The sequence below is a fragment of the Raphanus sativus genome, chromosome 2 (assembly GCF_000801105.2).
Source record: "Raphanus sativus cultivar WK10039 chromosome 2, ASM80110v3, whole genome shotgun sequence".
NCBI lineage: Eukaryota > Viridiplantae > Streptophyta > Magnoliopsida > Brassicales > Brassicaceae > Raphanus > Raphanus sativus.
The window spans coordinates 11,904,332-11,927,422 of NC_079512.1; the positions used below are offsets into that span (position 1 = coordinate 11,904,332).

General features: G+C 36.4%; 2 protein-coding genes and 1 long non-coding RNA gene across 4 annotated transcripts; 2 read left to right on the top strand and 1 right to left on the bottom strand.

The window, feature by feature from the left end:
- Positions 1 to 3,131: 3,131 nt before the first annotated feature.
- On the top strand, positions 3,132 to 4,230 carry LOC108818705 (glutathione S-transferase F3). The gene is made up of 3 exons (XM_018591631.2): positions 3,132 to 3,360; positions 3,452 to 3,500; positions 3,574 to 4,230. Exons 1-3 carry the CDS (start codon positions 3,211 to 3,213, stop codon positions 4,014 to 4,016), a joined length of 642 nt encoding a protein of 213 aa, XP_018447133.1. The 5' UTR covers positions 3,132 to 3,210; the 3' UTR covers positions 4,017 to 4,230.
- A 4,603-nt stretch (positions 4,231 to 8,833) lies between these two features.
- Positions 8,834 to 13,610, top strand: LOC108839656 (uncharacterized). 2 transcript variants are annotated; one of them, XR_008941161.1, is made up of 6 exons: positions 8,834 to 9,185; positions 9,523 to 11,317; positions 11,396 to 11,535; positions 11,738 to 12,524; positions 12,614 to 12,966; positions 13,102 to 13,610. It is a non-coding gene; the product is annotated as an uncharacterized LOC108839656 (long non-coding RNA). The 2 variants fall into 2 exon arrangements; XR_008941163.1 differs by having other exon boundaries at positions 9,536 to 11,317.
- A 1,366-nt stretch (positions 13,611 to 14,976) lies between these two features.
- On the bottom strand, positions 14,977 to 15,576 carry LOC108840312 (putative lipid-binding protein At4g00165). Its single transcript, XM_018613146.2, has one exon. It carries the CDS (start codon positions 15,452 to 15,454, stop codon positions 15,083 to 15,085), a length of 372 nt encoding a protein of 123 aa, XP_018468648.1. The 5' UTR covers positions 15,455 to 15,576; the 3' UTR covers positions 14,977 to 15,082.
- Between the last annotated feature and the right edge of the window lie 7,515 nt (positions 15,577 to 23,091).

Below are 23,091 nucleotides of genomic sequence, written 5' to 3' on the forward strand. Positions count from 1 at the left end.
CTTCTATTTTTTACTCTCAAAATAGAGTATTCTAAAAACAAATATAGGTTTTTCTCCAATAATTACGTCTATTTTTTACTTTAAAAATTAAATGTTCCAAGTATATTCTTATTCTAGTTATTTATTTATGTATTTATTATATAATCCTTAACTTTAAAAATATTAAAAAATTTACCTTTTTATTTTATTTTATGACAATATAATACCAAAACTACATTATTATGGTATTATATTTTTCTACTCCCAAAATAGAGTACTCTAAAAATAGATGAAGGTTTTTTCCAATAGTTACATCTATTTTCTACTTTAAAAATAAAATATTCCAAGTATATTCTTATTCTATATATTTATTATATAATCCTTAACTTTTAAAATATTATAAATTTACCCTTTTATTTTGTTTTATGACAATATAATACCAAACTTATACTATTTATATGCAATCAAAATTTTACTATAATATATAATTATAAACATACAATATACTAAGGATAGTGTTTAAATGTGTAAAATTATACTACATAATCTTATTTTATTGAAAAGTGAAAACATATAAGAGTGAAGGGTCATTTTGTAAAGAGAAAGTTTCACTCTAAAAATATAGTAATAGTGTTATTCTATATTTGGCGTATTAGTGTTCATTTCCCTATATTTGGTGCAACATATAGCGCATCATTGGAGGGTTGGACAAAAAAATCAGAATCTGAAGAATCAAATGGAATCTGATCCAAAAAATTAGAACCAAAATTAATAAATATTCGAACGGATTCAAAATTTTGTTATTTAGAGAATTTAAACCGAACCCGACTCGAACTGAAGCATTTTGAGTACCCGAATGTATCCGAAACAAATTTATAAATCTAAATAAATTAATTATTTCTAGATTTAATGTATATTAAGAACATCCAAAATATATACAATATTTTTAAATTATTCAAAATACTTGAAAATATATACAAATAGTCAAAAGTAAATGTTTAAAATATCTAAAGTATAATCAAAACACCAAAATACTTAAAATATCTAGCTAAAATATACTCAAAACACCAAAATATTTACAATATCTATAGATTATCTATCCAAATATCCAAACCAAACCAACTTGTATGTTAATTTTAGATATTTTGACATATATATGTCATTCAAATTTATATGTAATATATTATTTTGTATATAGATTTTGAGAAAAATTAATACATAATCAATTTTAAAATTAAAATAATAATTTAAATGGGTTCTCTGAATCCGAATCGAATCCGAGTCGAACCCGCAAAGATTCGAACCAAACTCGAACCAAAATTTAGAAATACCCGAATGATACTGGAATCTTTAACCCAAAACCCCTATAAACCCGACCGAAGCCGAATAGATACCCGAACATCCACTTCTAGGAATGATTTTTATTCTATAATAACTGGCATTTAGAGAAAAATAAAATACTATTGGAGATGCTAGTATCACTAAACCCTCTTTTTTTTTACTTTTCTGTTCTTTCTGGGAGCTGCAGGTTTGGTTTTTGGGAAAGGCACTTGATACCGAATGGGTCAAAACCGTTAATTTGGCTTTCACAAAGGTCTTTTGATTGCTCTTTTTTAACTAACAATGGTCAAATCAGTTTGATTAAATTCATTTACAGCTGGTCAAAACATCCATTTTCTCTCTTTTTGCATAAGGTACATTTTGTTTTAATGGTTTTGTTACATTAATCTTTAATCCCGGAAGAGAATACAAAGGTGGAAACATTTAATTAATCTTTGGCTTCTCTTATTTCATCGGGTACGTTATTCTTCTTAACTTCTCGATTCACAAGCATCAAATTTATCCATTTAAAACACACATAACAAAGATCTTCTTGAAACTTCGTTACGCAGTGAACAAGAACGATATAGACATCTAAGCTCGCGTTTGTGTCATCGGCTAGTGCATTTGAGAAATTGACGAGCTTAACAGGTCTTTTGGGACAGCTTAAGAGAATATGATAGGCTGCCTTACAAATTGTCTTTATTTTTCTACAGATGGTCAACAAAACAAGAGTGGGAACAAAAAAAATAATCCTTTGAAAATGCCATCTTAACATTTGTTCATACTTACCTTGCATTGGCTAATTTTTTTAAAAGTTTCAGTCACGAGTTTGAATGGTTAAATATCAAATTCAACACTAAAAGGAACCTTTCAACCATAAATTCCACATAAATAGGCTTAAATAATAAAAACCTTTGAACCGGGAGAAGTCATGCTCGAAATGCTAACCAGGAGTGTGTCTATCCAGGATTGGATCTAAACACAATCCAATAAAACATTGATCTTAACCTCTAATTTTTTTTATATGCAAAAGTATAGATCTCTATATTATGAAAAAATGATTAAAGTTTTTTTTTAAATGATTATACTCTCTAAAATCTAATATTCTACTCTAGTATCTAGTAAAGTTGTAAACCAATCGGTAGACTTTTTTCGTTTCATTTTAGTTATTTTTTTAGGTTAATGCACATAAATTAATAAAATATTTAATTTTGAATATTACCAAAATAAAAAACCATTATCAATAAATTTAACTATATTTTAACAAATAGAAAAATAAATAGGAGAATATTATTATCAAATTTTGAATTAGAAATTTGAAACGATATTTATTTTGAAACGAAAATTTTACTTTACAGTAATAGTTAAATTGAAATGGAGGGAAAATATAGTTTTATATCCTAACCAAGAACCATGTTAAACCCATTTAAACAGAGAAGGCATTCCGGGTTAAAGCATCTCAAAAACTACCGGAAACAAGACCAAACCGGTAATAATCAAGAGTGCATGTCATGTTACTAGGTGGAGGTTGACTATTAGGTGGAAGTTTCAGACATTTGGCCGTTAGCACGCACTTGTTTGATCTTTTCTTTGATGACGTTCATTGAATGCTATATTTTTAAAAATCTATATCTCATAACAAATTGTAAAAAACAAATATATTTAAAACGTTAAACAATCCAATTCTACTTTGACAAATCCTCCAAATAAGACTAGTCAATATTGGTTTGCGAAGGTATTGTAGATGCATTATTGATCTGTAAAACAATATTAAACATTAATAAAAATGCATAAAATGCTCTGTTTTTCACTTGTATAAATACTATCACTCCTTGTGTCTTGTTTCATCACCTTCACATTCAACAGCAAACGAATCACATTTCAAAGACTTTCTTTGTGATCAATTCAATGGCAGGTATCAAAGTTTTCGGACACCCTGCTTCCACTGCCACCAGGAGAGTCCTCCTCACCCTCCACGAGAAAAACCTCGACTTTGAGCTCGTTCATGTCGAGCTCAAAGACGGTGAGCACAAGAAAGAGCCCTTCCTCTCCCGCAACGTAAGTATTTATATATAACTATGAGTTTTGAGACAAGACAAACCATTTTGGTCTGAATCTTGAATGTTTTGTGTTTGATTGATCTTTGCAGCCTTTTGGTAAAGTTCCCGCCTTTGAAGATGGAGACCTCAAGCTCTTCGGTATGAACGTTTTGGTGCAGTCATCATCTCTGATTTGACAATTTGACTAACAAGATTTGATCCTTTTGTGCAGAATCAAGAGCGATTACTCAGTACATAGCTCACCGATATGAAGAGGAAGGAACCAACCTTCTCCCAGCCGACTCCAAGAACATATCCCACTACGCAATCATGGCCATTGGAATGGAAGTAGAAGCTCACCACTTCGACCCAGTGGCTTCAAAGCTTGCCTGGGAACAAGTGTTCAAGCTCTTCTATGGCATGACCACAGACCAAGCCGTTGTTGAAGAAGAAGAGGCTAAGTTAGCCGCGGTCCTTGATGTGTACGAGGCTAGGCTCAAGGAGTTCAAGTATTTGGCTGGTGAAACTTTTACTTTGACCGATCTTCACCACATTCCCGTTATTCAATACTTGCTTGGAACTCCCACCAAAAAGCTCTTCGCCGAGCGTCCACATGTCAACGAGTGGGTGGAAGAGATCACCAACAGGCCAGCTTCCCAGAAGATCCTTCAGTGAGAAATTTCTGAAGAAGGGAAAAGAAAATGATTCTGCTTCAGTCACAGTAATAATAATATGCTCAAAGTAAATAAGTGGCTGCCTCATTGCCCAATTTCTCAGTGCTCTGTTTTGTCTTTCTGTTGTGTCCTCTGTTTTTATTCTCCCTTTTATATGTATGTGTTTGTGTTCTTGAGAGATTTTTGTTGAATCAAAAGCTATTTATAATGTTCAAGCTCATCTATGATAAAACAGCTTAGCTAGTTATTTAATACAAAGATTGCAATGTCTTTAACTAAGGAGTTACTTATTAGTGAGAGAATAATAGTATACGAATACTTTTAGTGCTTACTTTCTAGGCATAAAGACTTTGGACATTCTCATCCTTAAAAGTCTCCTTTGCTTTTTCGGATCTGCAAATGACAAAGTAAGAGATGGTCTTTACCTAAAAGTCATATAAAGCAAACACACATTATATTTCTTTTAAACACAAGAAAATTCAAATCTATAAATTACAGAAACGAATAGATCTTCTCTAGACTCGATCAACAGAAACAAATCTTAGCCGGGTTGGTCTGTACCTTGACCACCTCAAGCGTTAGGTGTAGCAACCCCTGCTGCTCGTCTTTAACTCATTCCTCACTATCCTGACTTTAATGGTACCCAACAAATTGTGTGGGTAAAGCCATATACTTGCAGCCTCATAGTTGAAGGCTTTGCAGTATGCACAGATTTACTCCACCAAGAAGTATCCATTTTATGTTATCAGAGTTTATCTGCTAATCAATGTAAGCTTTGCCCAAACCCCAACCATTTCAAATGAGGAGCGCCATGTTGTAGAAGATCTCGATCCAGTGTAACTCTGCTACTTCCATATCAAGTTTCAACTTCTCCACACACCATTCACCTGACTTCTTAGTTGTTAGTCTTTGGGCGATAATCTGATATGGGCCTACTAGACTTATAAAAATTCTGAAGCAACCTATTCTAATATGTATGGATCCACTTCTATGATATACCTAAATTATTTTAATGAACTAATTAATTAAAAAAAAAAAAGAAATCCACCAGAGGAACGTCATCTTAAAATCTTAAAATTAATTCTTGAGATGGATGACGATGGATTGAACAGATTTCAATCGACCATGGGATGAGCAATCAACTGAATCTGGTGGGAAAGCCAACTTTTTGTTATTTGTGTTTTCGGTCCTCATATTTTTTGCTTTTCTTCATTTTGGTTCCGATCTTTTTAATTGACCAGATTTTTTTTCTGTTTTCAGCCTGAAATTTTCAGTTATGCACTCTAAACCATTTTAGCTACAAATGGACATATACACCTAAATACAATTTAAAATGATTAAAATAAGATAAAACTAAATGCATAATAAATGTCTTCAAAAACTAAAATTAATTTCCTAACCTCCGCTTAGTTTAATAACTCAACCACTCAACCTTTGCAAGTGCTAGTTTAAATTAATACCAATCTAATGAATCTCTTTTTTTTTTTTTTGACAACAATAAATTATTCTAACGAGTTTCCACCGGTTCAGAAAGCCAAACCGGAGAAATCGAATCGACATATAACATAGCTGATGGTGAACTCCTTGCCCCATGAGCAAGCTTGTCCGCCATTGTGTTTTGCGCTCTTGGAATATGTCGGATCTTGAAATTAGGAACGAAAGTCTTACTTCGTTGAAATTCCTCCATATGCGTAGTAAATGCTGGCCATTCTTCGGGTGAGGACACAATCTTCACCAATTGAGAACAATCCGTCGCAAAAACTACATCTGAGAACTGCAGGGTCTTCATACACTCCATTGCCCAAATCAGCGCTTTACATTCTGCATGTAAAGGAGATAGGCTACGTCGGAGATTCATTGCCCCCATCATCTTGTCCTCTGAATCCATTTTCCGGCAGTACCACCCCTGTCCAGTAAAAACATCTTTTTCCTTCCAAGATCCATCGACACAACAAACCCTTGTTGTACCCATAGTTTGCCAATCGGTGGTAGACTGAACATTACCATGAGGATCCGGTAGCAATAATTGTGCTTCTGTCCATAGTTTTTCCTCGAGATCCGCTATCCGTAGTATCTCCTGAGGATTCCCATTCCTATTTGTATAGATCTTACTATTTCTATTCTTCCAGATATACCACATAATCCAAGAAAAATAGTTTGAATCCACTTCTTTCGGTAACCTCCAGAATAAATAATCCAAGCTAGAAAAAACTGATGTTGAGGGAAATAGTCCCGGGGGAGACGTAATCCTAGATAAGGCCCATGTTTGCAGTGCTGGTGGGCATTCAAATAAAACATGATGGACTGTTTCTTCCTCAGCTCCACAAATATTACATCTAAGATCACACTCAATACCACGTGACCTTAAATTTTTGTACACTGGTAATGTTCCGGATAGTATTTGCCAAATAAAATGCTGCAATTTAGGCGAGCAGTTTAATTTCCACGAGAAAGCCAGCAAAGGTTTTATATTTGGTCCAAACGGCGGTATCCTTGGTTCCCTATCCGGATATAAGGTTTCCGTTCGAAATCCTGATTTCACCGAATATTTTCCAGATTCTGTAAATGCCCAGCCATAAGTATCAGGCCGATGATTCCGGCTAAGTGCCATACCTCTAATGATCTTAACATCGTCCGGGTGTATGTATGCATTGAGGAGGTTTACATTCCAGGTCCTATCGAGTGGATTGATGAGGTCCTCCACCGTTAAAGATGGGTTCAAAAATTGAACATGATTTTTTTGTTGTGCTGATCTCGGGCGAGGAGCTGGGATCCAGGGTCATTCCAAACAGAAATCGATTGCCCGGTTCCAACTCTTTTGATTAGCCCTTTTTTAACCAGAGATCTAGCTGAACATATACTTCTCCACCCATAAGAGGAAGAATAAGATCTGTGTTCATCCAATGGATGAGAGTTTCGGAAATACCTTCTTTTAAACACTTTCGAAAATAGACAATCTGGCTTGTCTATTAGGCGCCATAGTTGTTTTGCCAATAAAGCCGTATTGAAGACTTGTAGATCTCTAAAGCTCAAACCTCCCTCTTCTTTATGTGTGCACATTTTATCCCATGAAAACCAATGTATTCCTTTTTTGTTACCGCTGCCTCCCCACCAGAAATGTGCTGTGGTACTCGTTATTTTTTTTGTAACGCCTTTCGGAAGTCTAAAACAGGACATGACATGTGTTTGCATAGCCGAAGACACAGATTTAATTAAGACCTCTTTACCACCTCGAGTAAGGAACCGAACCGTCCAACTGTTAACCTTCTTGTTAACATTTTCATTTAGAAAACCAAATATCTGAATTTTTGACCCGCCGAGACTCTCCGGGATTCCCAGATAATTCCCCATACCACCTACAGTGGAGATGCCTAACAACTCATGAATAACCGCTCTATCCTCTTCCGCAACCTTATGACCAAACTGAATTGATGACTTAAAAAAATTAATTTGTTGACCTGATGCTCTCTCGTATTCTTTAAGTAACTTGAGAATTACCTCACATTCCTGCGTTGTTGCCTTACAAAAGAATAGACTATCGTCTGCAAAAAGTAAATGAGAAATTGCCGGGCTAGCCCGAGCCACCTTTAGACCTGTTAACCGCTTTTCCCTCTCTTCCTTTTTAATGTTCGCAATAAGCGCTTCAGTACATAAAATAAATAAGTACGGGGATAGCGGATCCCCTTGTCGTAGGCCTCGTTCCGGGATTATATGCCCCTTAGGCTGTCCATTTAGTAAAACCTTATAACTAACCGAGGAAATACATTGCATCATCAACGCAACCCACTCTCCCGAGAACCCCATCTTTAATAGAATCCATTGGAGAAAACTCTTCAACTCGATCATATGCCTTATTCATATCCGTCTTGATTCCTAGAAATTTCCCCTGACAGGACTTATTAGTTCGTAACCCATGAAACATTTCCTGCGCAATGAGGATATTATCCGATATCGACCTCCCAGAATTGAGCTAGAGCATTGAGGCTATTGCATGGAAAATCAATCAATGAGAGGGTTTAATTTTGCCACATCATATACGCTGAGTTAGGGCATCTCCAACCCTACTCAATTTTCTACTCCAAACATCATTTTGGAGTAAAATCCTCTCCAACCCCACCCTATTTTCAACTCCAAAATGGAGTAATGGCTAGGGTTACTCTATTTATGGAGTAATCTTACACATTACTCCATTTTGGAGTTGAACTTTTTTAATTTATAAAATGGTCCTTTAAATCTTTAATGTTCTTATTTCTTACTTAAATAATATTTTAAAATGAAAAAATAACATGAAAAATAAGATATTTTATTATTTAATAATTTGACATAAAATGCATAACATAATTAAACAACATAAATAATATAAAATAAAAATAACATAAAATAAGTGATTTAAATGTCCGGCTTCAAAATTTGCTTGCTCGATTTAGGAATATCAAAAATAAAGAAGCTCATTTTTTAATTACGAAATGCATTAGTTGATCATTTGTGGGAAGAATATTCTAATACTTATTATTGAACCAACTTATATATTATGTTTTATTCTATTTTTATGATTTTTGTACCTTTTAATAATAAATATTTAATTTAAATAAATTATATTTTAAGGCATTTTTGCAAACATAAAATAGTTGGGGTTAATTGGTAAACTTTTATAAGTATAAGATATTACTAACAATTATTAACTATTTTTGAAGTAAAAAATGGAGTAATACATTGGAGTAAAACCTTACTCCATTTTGGAGTTGCATCATTTTGGAGTAAAATTTGGAGTAATACATTGGAGATGCTCTTAGGAAGGACATATCGGTTGGGCTTTGTAAAAATTATAATTCGGCTCATCTCTATCCCCATCCCCACCCTGACTCTTTCACTTCGTCTTCTCCGGTCTCTGAGTTTTGTGAGTTTCGCGTTACCTTAGCCACTTCTAATCAATCAATGATATTTAAACTCTTCTTCAGTGTTTCGTTCCACATCTCGGTGATTCTTCATCCTTCAAATCCAGATGTTTCATGATTTATCAAACACTTGCTACAAATTTAGGACCATACACACAAACCCCCACTACCCCAAACCAAGTTCGCTGCAGTTCTTACTTTTCCGTCATGGCTAGCCTCGATTGTGTCTTCCTAATTTACATTGACAATATGCATCTTTGCCGTTTTCTGAAGAGGTTGTCCGGCGACTCATCCCTCACTGGGTTTATTACGTTTTTAAACTAATCTTTCCTGTTCAATTGCTATTAATCTCGATACCAAGAGCTTCTCGCAGATAAACATGTTAATTAGTTAACTATCTTTTGGATTTTCAGAACTGTTATCATTCTATGCAAGTCTATCTTTATTTACCTTTTTCAAGTTTTATTTCTAGATTTTGATAATCAATAAACTTACCAAGTTGTTTCGTTCTAAATATGTAGTAAAACCCATCATCTTAATTCGTTGATGATTCTACTTTTTGTTTCGGTTTTCACTCTAACGATTGTTATTGTTTATTTAAATTGATTTTAGTTGTTCTTTTCAGGTTCTTATTGCATTGCCTCCAAGGGAAAAAAAATCAGGTTTGCTAATAAATGGAACATCTCTTTCATCACATCAGTGGCGGATCCAGAACCATAATTAATCGGGGGCACCTCAATAGAATAATTAACTCATATAAAAGAAAAAAAAGTTTCATAACTAAAAGTATCTTACAAATTTATTCTACAAGATTCATTATTCTAGAATCTTTTCACTACTACTTCGTTTGTTATTTTCTCAAACAATTTTTTTTTCAACAAAAACAAATAACATAATCATTTAAAAACTGATCACTTATCCGGTTCCGCAAACTAGTCTTCACGATTTTCATCACTGAAAAACATCTTCCACATTTGTTTTCAGTGTAATCTCTAAACAAGTAGCAGACCAAACAAAACGCTTTATCCTTTTTTACTATATTCTAACTAATCGTTATAGAGATCAAATCAAGCGAGATTGAATTGTCTCAGTTTACTTTTAAACAATGTTTTAGGAAATTCATGACCACGAGGTTGACAAAGATCTCTCATAAGATATTTGCGTCTTACCTCATCTCTCTGATTTAAAGGAAATTCGGTTATATCCTTTTCCTATCTCCAGGATCACTAGGTAAATTCTCCAAATCAACTTCAACGTGTTGTTGTTTGGAGAAGACAAATCATCTTCAGATACAATTTAACTTATTTTTCATTTTAATTTTTAATAGATTAAATGATTAATAGATTTGGAGATATAATTTAAAAAATAAAAAACATTAATTTGATTATTATTTTAGAACTTTAGATACAATTTTTGCTAATGCACAAAACAAAAGCTTAACATGTATATTATATACACTTAAACTATGTATAACGTTAATAAAAATATTTTGAATAAAATGAAAGGAGTAAACTAGAAATATAAGGTTAAATATACATATGTTTGGATATTTTCGGATATCCATTCGGGTTCGGATATTACTCGTTCGAATTCGGATATCCAATCTCTCTTGAATCAATACGAGTTAGGATATTTTGATACTTCGATTCGAATTTCGATTCAGATTTTTTGGATCGGGTTCGGGTGTGGCTTCGGATATCGAAAAAAGTATCCGCCCATAGTTAGTGTCGTGATACTAGATTAAAATTAAAAACTTCCATTATTAACTTTTTTTAGTTTTGATTGGGTTTTTTAAAACTAAACTTATCTTGGGCTACATTAGACTTATGTACATATAATAATTGTGTTCTACAATTCTTACTTATCCTTCAATTTTATATATACATAACTATTATTATATACAATTTTTTTTTTAAAGTAGTAGGGGGCACGTGCCCCCGTAGTCAACAACGTCCATCCGCCCCTGCATCACATGATCTTAGTTGGTTCTTTCTCTACAATCAGCTGATTGCTTCTTGACTTTTCTACGTTGGCTTATTGAAACTCATATTCAGGAGCTGGATGAGGAACTGAAGCTTCTCAAGAATCACTCTCAACCAAATATAGTTGTAAGAAATAAAAGCTTTCTGTATTTCTTACTATGTCTGGTACATGCTACATGGTCTTTGTTTCTTTTTAACTCTCATTCAAAACCACTGAAAATTTTGTTTCTTTATAACATGAAACATGAAAACAAGAACTTGTGGTTGATTTATTCGTAGAAATCTGTGTTTTTGTAGACTTATGGTCCATGAGAGAGAGAGAGAGAGAGAGAGAGAGAGAGAGAGAGAGAGAGAGAAGGTTTTCCAATAAGCAGCTATTCATCCGTCTCTGTGAGTCTCCTCTTCTCATGAATGTTGGGAGAATGGTAAGTTTACATGACCTCCCCGGCCTGTTTTGTAATGCATAATTTCCTCAAACTGATTGTTTAAAAATCTTGATTTAGATCTTTTTGATGGAGAAGAGCAGCAGGAAGAAATAATGGATGTTATCAGTGAGTAAGCGGGAGCATTGGCCACGGCTGACGGAACCAAGAGCTTGAATTAAAGTTTTATCTAAAATAATGCTCATCAGAAATTTTTAAAGGTAAAGAATGCCATCTTTCTTTAATCGTGAGTTGAGATTTTATTTCTATTTTTGATCGTTTATTTTTTGAAATTTTACGACTTTGCTTAAGTGTTTATCCATTTGGTCTTCTCATTAGCATTATTCCTGTGAATAATCTTCAAATGTCAATTTTTGAAATGCAATGTAGATTTGATTTGTCACAAGTATCTGTTTGTATCAGATTCATCTATGAAGAGTGATTGTTTTAAAAAAACATCAGCTGTTGCAGCGGAGTAGGTTGTGGTTCTGGTTGTTAAAGACAAGAGTGATGGTAAGAAGTCAAAGAAAACTAGAAGGCTAAGAAATACGATGAAGATCAATGAAAAAAGAGGGTGGTTGGATAAAAAAGGAGAGCGCAAAATTCTAAGAAGGTTGTGATTGGACATTTGAGGTCTCATAACAGAAGTAACTATTAAATTATTTTCACCTCCTGCATTATTTGTCGAGGCTGGAGGGGTTGTGATTCCGAGACCGAACTCTGTTTTTGTTTTCTTTGGTGGTGGAGAAAAGAAAAACATTGTTTGATATACTAAGCGTTCAGATTCTAGACTCTCCTTACATAAAGTAAATTTTAGTATCAAAGTTCTTAAACAAAGTAATTTCAAACAAGTGTATATTTTCTAATTTACATTTCAGGACTCTCCCGTGTCTACATACTAAATATTTTATAGTATTCAGTCTCCTTAGACCATCTGCAACAGAGGTTCAAGAGGAGTCCATAGCCCAAATCCTTAGGATTTTTGAAATATAATATTAATATTTGGGCTAAGATTATCACGGATCAGTCCGTAAATAGGGGTTTGAAGGACTCGATCCTTAGTGCAGGTGGCATGTTGCCATTGGTGGGGAAAGTATTGGTCGCTGATGAAAGGAACAAAGAGTTCGATGTCGAGGAGATGAAGATCGTCTGGGTTCTCGCCAAGCTTTTGAGTTTCCGATCGAATTGCCGCCTCGTCGCCTCCGATCCGGTGAGTCTTCTTCTCCATCATCTAATCGCCCGACGGACCTCGTCGCCTTTCGTTTTATAAAATTTTCCTGTGTGTGTGTTTGGTTACAGAGGAAGAAGCAGGAATGATTGAGTATAATACTTTGTTAAAGTCTCTAAAGACTCGACGAGATTCTTTGCGTTCAAAGCTGAGTGAGCTATTGGAAGCTAAGGTTTGTGTCAGCCGAAACAGAGTCGTAGCAGCTTCGAAAGGAAGAATTTGCCTCCTTTGGGCTATACAGAAGTGATTGATGTTGAGATTGTTGAGAACGTTGCGGCTATGGAACAGAGTAGTGAAAAGGAAGAGTCTTTAGACGATGCCAATCCGAGAGACTCCTTGACCTGTCTCTCTCTCTCTATCTTTCTTTTTGTTCAATTTGACACTGAACAGACCAAAGCAGCTGAATGCTCTCTCCTTCCAAATGGTATTGAATCTTTCTCCCTTTCCTATTGCGCAATTGGTTTCTTCATGATGACTCAATCTTCTATAGATCTCTCGGTTGCTGCAAATAGATTGCTCTCATGGTTATTTAACTACTCGTTTGTGTGAAAATTTGCAGGGTAACTCTGTTTTTGAGAAGATGTCAACCGTATCCAAGACTAAACCAAGAGACAAGAAGGTTGTGAATGATTCACACAAGGCACCAAGCATAGGTGAAACTACTGGTGGTGCTTACAATCTTCTTTTGGAGACCGTTGAGTTAACCGGTCCCTCATCGCTTCACAACAATGGTCGTTTCAGAAACATTGATGACTCGGATTCAACCGGAGCCGACTGTGATTCTGTCTCTAACAACGGTAGCTGGTCAGGCGATTCGGAAGATCGCAAAGAGAAAGCAGCACCTTCCACAGCTACCGCGAAGCAAGAAACCATCTCCGGAGCAGCTGATAAATGGATTAAGTTACAGAGACGCAACTGCAGATGAAGAACGTGAGTACTCTTGATTTTGGAAGCTTTCTCTTTTGATTTTGTTAGAACTAATTAGCTTCTGTTGTAATGGCAAGTGTGTCCAATAGTTAGGAATATATAGACATATCAAGAGTGAACTAATTAGCTTCTTTTGTATCATCAACACTTAAGAACTCCTAATTAAGTAATACTATTGCACACACTTTTGTTATAAAAATCCTTAACTATTTAAAAAAAAAAATTACTTTATTAATCCTAAAGACTCTAACCACGAGTCCACCGTTGCACATGCTCTTACATTCAGAAATTCAGAAGCAGAGAGTATGCATTCTCACATATTGACTCCAGGCCGATAACATCATATAACAGCATATTCTATTTTTCTTTCCAAATGCAAGCGGTACTGAATTCACATAGAAAGCACCTAATTTTTTAGATGCATGACCTATGATTAAGAAACATCAGTCATCAAGAATATTTTGTAAGAAAATCGATTTTTGTGATCATACAACACAAACACAAGCATATGCAGACAAGTTCTCCACACTTCACTCTATTATACTATATTGAAATTTGAGATGAATTGACAAATCAACAAGACATGAGTTTTAAAATCCATCCTCACACAAAACTTTCCGGCCACAACAACGGCTACTCACCTTTTTGAACATGGCTTACAACCAATCTATGTTTTAGAAAGAAAAAGAAACAATTTAAAATGAGAATAAGAAAAGTTGCATGTTACTTATTAATATAAGACTTCCACGGGAGTAAATGAACATATATGTTATGCGGTTTTCAGTCATTATTTTCAGTTAAATGTAATCTTCTTTATAATCAAAAGGCAAAGCCATCTGTGGTAAGCTTCAGTTTTTAATGAGGCATGTAACGAGTAAATCTCACGAAACTAGGGTTATAGGAAACCATGGCTGAAGACTTTTGCTCCTAAGGAGACTGGATATAAGGAGTGATTCCACACACAAGGTAAAACACAGCTATATAGCCCCCCATAAACAAAACAAAGTAAATAAGCTTATCATGAATCTATAAAACAGGCAATTGCATATTCACTACTAAAAATAAAAGTGAACATTACTAACCAGCATACAACTACTCTTTTGCAAATTTAACTAAACTCATCTTTGTTAACAAATCACGGCCATCTTTAACGCATCACATCAGTGGTGAAATCAACCAACTAGAAGATGGCATCCCAGACCCAACTAGAACCATCATCTCACAATTTTCCATTTGTGTCAATAAGATATTCCATGGTACAATCCTCTACTCTCAACAAACGGACATACCTTTAAGTGTATTACTTTTAACTTAAAAATAATAATAACAAAATGCTTGATCGTTAGGTTTAGAATGAAACTAACATTTTGAAATACATTTAATTTACCTATCAATGATTGTTAATTTTAGGTTTCAATTTAAGTTTGTCTTCGCAACCTCACAATTCAACTAGATTTCCGAATGTAAAGAATTCAAGAAGAAAAATTTATATAAAAAGATTTTGATATAGAAAATTAATGTTGCATAAATGTTCAGTAAGAAAAACAGGAATATGAAATACAATCAAAGAAAAAAAGAAACAATTCTTTAACAAGATAACAATTGGTTCAAGATCAACAGACGAATCCCTGAGGAAGAGTCTTGCCACAAGAGTTGAGAAGCAAAGTGAGAGCAACAGGAAGTTTAACCGGAGCGACTCCGAGTAGGCTGGTTTTAAGGGCAGTGCAAAGACAAAGTGCAGCTTCAAGATCAGCCAAACCTTTGACAAGTGAGCAACATTCCTGGCTCGGTGGTGTACCGATGACCTCATGAACTAGACCTAACCAGCTCCCACACACTCCAAACTTGACCGTGTCTCTTGGACATTTCATGGATGATTGTTTTGTGGAAGGAGGGCATTGCTTAACGGCATGACAGAACGAGAATGTTAAGTTGAGGACTAGGAACAAGACGAGAAGCAATGGAAAAGCTTTTGAGATAGCCATTGGTTTGTTTGACTTTCAAGCTATAGCTACGGGATATCAAAGAAGAAGAAGAAGATAGGCCTTTAAATTTGCTTTCTCTGGTGGGGAGTTTATCATCCTGCATGTGGCTGCAATCATTTGTGTTATCTCTTGTCAAAAATTTAAATAAAGAAAACTACTCTAAAATTCAGGAGAGGGTTAGTGAAACTCACAGGTTGCTTCAAATTGTGCAGGTACAAGCGCTCGCTGATCCGACTCCAGGAAATTTTCAAGAGTAGAGAGACCTACACCAGAAATGGAATTTCCTAAGAGAAATAGAGGAACTATACTTTAGACAAAAGTCCAGAATCAATTGGCTAAGGGAGGGTGATCTCAATACTGCTTACTTCTTTAGAATCTGTCAATTCCGAGCCAGCTACAACGCGATTCGAGCCTTCCTCACTGATACTGGAATATGGCTAACGGACCCGATGGAGATTAGCGATCATGCTGTCTCTTACTTTACTGCTGTATTAGGTCTTACTTCAACTGCTGTGGTAATCCCATCTTCCTCGGTCTGGTTCCAAGAGCTCATCAACTTGTCCGTAACGCCACTTCAAGCTTCTCAACTGCTGCTCATCCCATCTCCTGAGGAAATCAAGTCAATGTTATTTAAGCTTAACCCGAATAAGGCACCAGGGCCTGATGGGCTGACCTCGGCTTTTTTCAAAGCGGCTTGGAGCAGTGTAGGAGAGGAAGTCATCACCTCGATCTCTCACTTCTTCTATACTGGTTTCCTGCCCGCTACAGCTAATGCAACGATCCTCACCCTAGTGCCCAAGTTTCCAGGCGCTTCCAAAATAACGGACTTCAGACCAATCTCCTGCTTAAACACCATCTACAAAGTTATATCAAGATTGTTGGTTAAAAGACTCAAGTCCATCCTGCCTAAGCTAATCCTACCGAGCCAAACAGCCTTTGTTCAGGGGAGATTACTACTTGAAAACACTATCCTAGCCAGTGAGTTAATAAATGGTTATCATAAAAACAAGGGGACGAAGAAGATCACCATCAAGGTGGACATAGCAAAGGCCTTTGACACTCTGTCGTGGGACTTCCTCTTCTCCTGTCTTCATGGCTTGGGAATCCCAGATCAGATGCTTCATTGGCTTAGTTCCTGCGTCTGCAAAACGAGTTTCATGGTGGGTTATAACGGAACAGTAAACGGTTACTTCAAGGGAACTAGAGGCCTTAGGCAAGGGGATCCCTTATCCCCCTACCTATTCGTCATAGCTATGAACTGCCTATCCCATATGCTCAATGCCGTTGCTACTAATTCCCGGTTCAGATATCATTCCAACTGTAAGCAAATCAAACTTACTCACCTTTCCTTTGCAGATGACCTACTAATCTTCATTGAGGGCAACATTGAGTCAGTGCAATGCGTGCTTCAAGTCTTGAGAGAGTTTGAAGAGCGCTCGGGTTTGGCTGTCAGCATGAAGAAAACAAGTTTCTTTGCATCAGGTTTATCGATCGGAAGCAGAGATTAATACAATCCAAGCTTCAACGGGGATGACCTGTGGAACTTTACCCTTCAGATACCTTGGGGTGCCGCTCAACTCGAGAAAACTCTCCCTTGCAAGCTGTGAACCACTGCTCCATCAGATCAAATCTCGATTCTCATCCTGGACAACAAAAACTTTGTCATTCTCTGGAAGGCTCCTGTTAATTAAAACGGTGATAGCGGGGATTACCAATTTTTGGTGCTCTTCTTTCGTTCTCCCAAAGGCTTGTGTGGCGAAGATCAACTCAATGTGTAGTGTGTTCTTATGGAAAGGGGACTTAGAAGCGCATAATTCAGCAAGGGTGGCGTGGGCAACAGTCACCAAACCGAAGGAGGAGGGAGGATTGGGCGTCAAGGATCTCATTTTGTGGAACAAAGCCTGCTGTCTGCGGTTAATATGGCTCCTCTTCTTTCGGCCGCATTCTGTGTGGGTATCCTGGTTCAAAGAGGTAGTATTAAAAGGATCAGTAACTAATTTCTGGACCACTAAACCATCACAGAAGTTCTCATGGCTAGCAAATAAACTACTTAAGCTAAAGAGTGTTGCTTACCCCATGATACACCTTTGCATCCAAAATGGAGAACATGGGCGGTTCTGGATAGATAACTAGAGTCCTTTCGGAAAGCTTCAGGACTTCCTTGAAGGGGGCAGAACGAGACTCGGGATACCCCTCAATGCTACCTTAGCATCACTTCAGTGCAACGGAAATTGGCGCCTCCCTGCAGCAAGAACAGAGAATCAACTTCAGGTTCTATCCCACATCACTACTGTAACTCTTAATGATGCGGAGGATTTCTATGTCTGGAAAATCAATGGGAAGTGCAGTGAAAAATACAGTACAAGAGAGGTCTACAATCACCTGAGAGGATCGACTGAAGAGGTTAACTGGGCGAAAATAATTTGGAATTCAAGATGCATCCCTCGCCAAAGCTTCCACGCCTGGCTTGTTGTGCAAAACCGAATTCCGACACGAGATAGGCTTCTGTCTTGGGGCCTCCAAGTACCACTGACCTGTCTCCTCTGCAACCTTCACAGTGAGTCGAGGGATCATATCTATTGGGAATGCAACTACGCTTTTGACCTGTGGAGTTTGGTGGCGGAAAGATGTGGGATCACCCCTGCTCGCAACTGGGTGGACTCGGTTGATCAGTTGCTATCGCTTCCTCAGTCTCATTCGTCGCGGTCACTGACACTTCTTGGATGGCAGGCCACCCTCTATTGGACTTGGAATGAACGGAATCAGCGCCTACATGCAAACCAATTTAGATCAGTGGAAAGGATGTTTTACATTATTGACCATCAGATCAGAAACAAACTGCAGAGTTTCAGGGAGACAAACCCTAGACGATCTTCACAGATGATGCAGCGGTGGGTTAGGTAAACTGGAGCTTGTACTCGTCGCATGATCAAAATAAACTGGAGCCTCTCCTCTTCGTCTGTTTCTCTCCGCCAGCTCTGCTTCGTTTCCATCGAACCGACTGATTAATTTCAAAATGATATCTTTCTCAACTGGGCTTCCTTCTTTCTAATGGGCTGTTAACTTTTCTGGGTAATTAACTAAATAGGATTTGGGTTCTAATCTATAAGTTTTTTATTGGGCACTTGCTCCTAACTAGAGTCTTGGGTTGTTGTAATTTTTTTCTCATGCATTTATATAATGGAAGCCTTTAAAAAAAAAAAAAAAAAAAAAAACATTTTGTCTTAATATGAAAATTGATGGAACATCGGACGGCATAAATATGAATTTTTAATGGGTTCTATTGGATTTCTAATAAAAATAATTTTCATTTAAATGCAAACCAGATTATATATAGGACGCAATGTCACTGGTTCGACCACTAATCTAGGTTGAATATGAAAACACTACTTGAAACTCAAATACTATAATAGAACAATTTTTAAACTATTTATTTTCTAATAAGAAGTTATAAATTCATAGAAATTTAATCAAAATGGTCGACAAATGAAATTTATGCTTCGACATAACGGGTCAAAAATATAAATCGAATAAGGATATAGAAAAAATGTGTAGATTGATGGTTAGAACTATAATACAAATACATTAAAAGATAAATTCATTTTCAATTTAAATTAAAAATTCATGTCGTTACTACATTTCCATAATTAGAACACAATTTTCTTCAATATAGAATAATATTGAATCACACATTTTATTTTTATATATTTCGAACAAATACTACATACTGAAGAAAAATGATAAAAACATAAAACTAAATTGTTAAGATTTGAAAAAGAAAAAACAATGCTAGTTTAAAATCACTTTTAGATCAATAGTGAAAAAAACAAATCCGAGCTAATCTAGTTAGAATTAAATAATAAATAACATTTTACAATCACATGTTAGTTTCTGAACTTTTTAGCATAATAGTCACGTTCAAATATGTTCTAATTGCTACACTTTTCAATTATTTTAATATAAAAGTAACAAATCAATACACAAAAGAAAATAATTATTTTTCTCTTAAACATAAGTGTGTTGTACAGAAAACAATATTTTCTCTGTATAATTTTAATTATCGTTTTAGATTTTTGAACAACTAACACTTATTTTTTTTAAAATAAAATATCATCACATATATATTTAGCTACGCCAAAATTAGCTATATCTTATAATAAATAACTCAGGTTTCAACTAATAGAAAAATAAATTGAAAAATATAAAGAAACATATAACATAGAAAGTTGAGTAAATTTTGCACTGAAATTCTAAAGTAAAATTTTTTTCGAAACAAAAAATTTACTGTATAACGGGAGTTAAAATGAAACTGAAAGAAAGAGTAATTGGTTTTTTATTTACTTTAAAAATACGCTAGACATTATAATATTAATCAAACATCACTTTATTCCTCTTCTAAACCTATGCAGTTGTATTTTGTCAGTTGATGTAACAGGTATTTTGATCTTTCTAAATTTAACTCCAGCTATTGTAACGACACGAGCTTATAAAGATTTCCAAACTACGTGCACATGTGTGAATGTGCAGCAGAAAAGAGATATTTACTGAATTTTGTGCAGAGTGTTTAAAAACTCTAATACTATAAAGTTGCATTTTCCTCTTTTTGGAGCGTTTTGCGCCACATCAAAAGCTTTTTCTGGAAAAAAATTCGTACTTGTTGGAATTTGAGACTACTTCAGAAACTACCCCAGGAATTACGTCAGCGAATACTTCAAGAACTTCGTCAGGATTTGGTGATGGAAATCAAACAAGATCGCATAACTTAAACCAAGACAAGAACGTCATATTAGGAAAAGGAAATATCACTTTATTGAAGGTGATAGGTTCCTGGAAATATTACTTCTCATGGAGTTATGGAAGTTGCAAGTATTTTGGAATATTTCCTAATAGGTTTATGGAAAGGGGCGAATGCCCTAATCCAACTAGATTAATGTAATAAACTCCTACTATATAAGAGGAGCTCGTGTGTACTCTTCTCTTTAGAACCTTGGGCAAGGTCCGAAAAGTCCAAAAGTGACCAAGCAAGCCGGCTTGTGGCTTGTGAGAGAGAGAGAGAGAGAGGTGCTATGTCTTTGTACTTGAGATTATAGTGAATTGCCTCATTGCCAGGCCCCAGGGACGTAACCACGTTTAGGTGAACCCTGGGATATCAAATTCTTGTGTCTATCTTCTATAATTCCGTGTTCTTCTTCTGTTCTCCATAGATCTACAAACTCATACTTTCTAACGTACTACGACAAGTGCATCAGAAAGTGCTTCAGCGAGTTTGTGTGGTGAGTTTTCCCAACAAAGTGGTATCAGAGCCTTAGGTGGTGTTAATCTCAATACCTAAAGTACGGATTGAGGTGGAGCGGTTCGATGGGAAGGGAGACTTCTCGTTGTGGAAGAAGAGGATGCTTGTGCATCTGTCTGTCCTTGGTCTAAAGGATGTATTAGAAGAGTCCGAGTCACCTTCTGTCTCAGCTAGGAAGAAGGATGAAGACGAGGATGTTTACAGGGAGCGGTTGGTGAAAGAGGAAGCTGGAAGGCTTGGAAGATCAGAGACGGTGATGAATCTGATCAGTCTCAGCGTGGGAGATCATGTGTTAAGGAAGAACGAGTTGTGTACTTCAACGGCTTTTTCATGGTCTATGCTGGAGATGTTATTTCTTTCCAAGACTCTACTGGATATAATTCACTTGCATCACATATTCTATATCTTCAAGATGGTTGATACTCGGAGTATGAGAAGATCAATGGCTTCTGGAAGATGGTGTCTTACCTATCAAGCGTGAATGTAACTGTGTCAGAGGAGGTGCAAGGACGATTCTGTTGTTTGAATCTGCTACCTTCACAGTTCGGCTCTCTCAAGGAAACGCTTAAGTACGGCAAGGATGTTTTGTCGTTGTAAGAGGTGACGGTGCTGCAAGGTCTAAAGATCAAGATCTTTAAACCTCTAGGGTTTCACATGATGATGGTGAAGGATATTATGCTAGAGGCGAGTCTGAGAAAAAGATCTTGTGAGGATTGATAGGATCAGTTCTAGATCAAGCTCAGGGTCTAGAATTACCTGCTGGTTCTGCGAGAAGCAGAGGAACACTAGGAATAACTGTTATGTTACAAAGAAGAAGTATGACAAAGAAGCTGAAGTAGTGGGTGTGATAGATCCTGGTCCAGAGGGTGATGCACTATCTGTAAGAGATACGCAGCGTCATGATAAGTGGGTGATTGGTTCTAGATGTTCTTACTACAGGACGTGTAGGAGGGATTGTTTTCACATGGTTCAAGAGCTGACTTCAAGGAAAGTACTTCTTGGTAATGATTGCGCGGTAGGAGTGCAATGGATTGGTACAATCAACAAAGCTTATGGAGGCTCGGTTAAGACACTGGAATCTCGGTTTATTAAGCTTGGAGCATAGTGGCAGACGTGGGAAGACTAAGTTTTACAAGCATGGTAAGCTAGCTCTTCAAGGAACTGTGTCTCAGTCATTGTACCTGCTAGATGGAGAAACTGCATCAGGTGGAATATATAGCAGTGGCAGAAAGAAACCATCTATGGATGAGACAGTCTTGTGGCATAGACGTCTTGAGCACATGAGTATGAAGAATCTACAGATTCTTGCCCTAGAAGGGGGTGATCGATAAGGAGGACGATTGGAGTTTTGGAGTTCTGTGAGAGTTTTGGGAAACATGATACATGTAAAGCTCTCAGGTATGTACATGCGGTTTTGTGTGTGGATCTCCAAATGTAACTTCAAGTCTGGTGTGGATGTTACCCTCAAGGTGACCTTGCGAATGGTACCATGTGGTCTTGTTGTCGAAAGTCTTCTTAACCAAGTGAGTTAAGCGGCGTGTTCCGTTGGTACAGACGGCAGTGCAAGATGGGTATGTAGTATTTTTTGCTGGAAGGTTGAAGAATCACTGGTTTAGGTGGTCTTTGTTTTAGGAGGGTGGTTATAATACTGTAATCCACGGTTTTATATTATTGATGAGGACACTACGTCAGACCAGGAGTTGAGACTTCAGGTGGAGCTGTTGACGAAACGGCTGATATAGTTGCTGAAGTAGATGTTGAACAAGGTGACACTGCATCAGACCGGGAGTTGAGACTTCAGGTGGAGCTGTTGACGAAACAGCTGACATAGCTGTTGATGCAGATGTTGAGCAAGGTGAAAGTCTTGAAGGATGTCAGTTAGGAATGGACAGAGTATGAAGAAGAACAGTGCCACCTACACAGTACTCTGAATCCAAAGATATATCAGGTTTTATGCTATATGTAGCTGATGATGTATGTGCTGAAGAACCTCGAGACAATCATGGAGTGATGAGCAGCAAAATAAATTGGTCAATGGGATGAATCATATGGTGAAGAGATGACTTCACTGGATAAGAACCAAACCTGGAAGCTTGTGAGAAGGTCTGAGAAGCGTGAAGCGATTGGCTGCAAGTGGATGTGTTAAACTGGAATCTGGTACAACTGGTGTTGAGAAGCCTGGATTCGAGGCTTGGTTAAATTGCAAAGTGATATTCTCAGAGAAAGGGAATTGATTATCAAGATGTGTTCTCACCCATCGTGAGACACGTATCTGTGAGGTTTTCTGCTACAGAGAACTTTGACGTTGAGCAACTTGGTGTAAACCGGCTTTTCTTCATGGAGT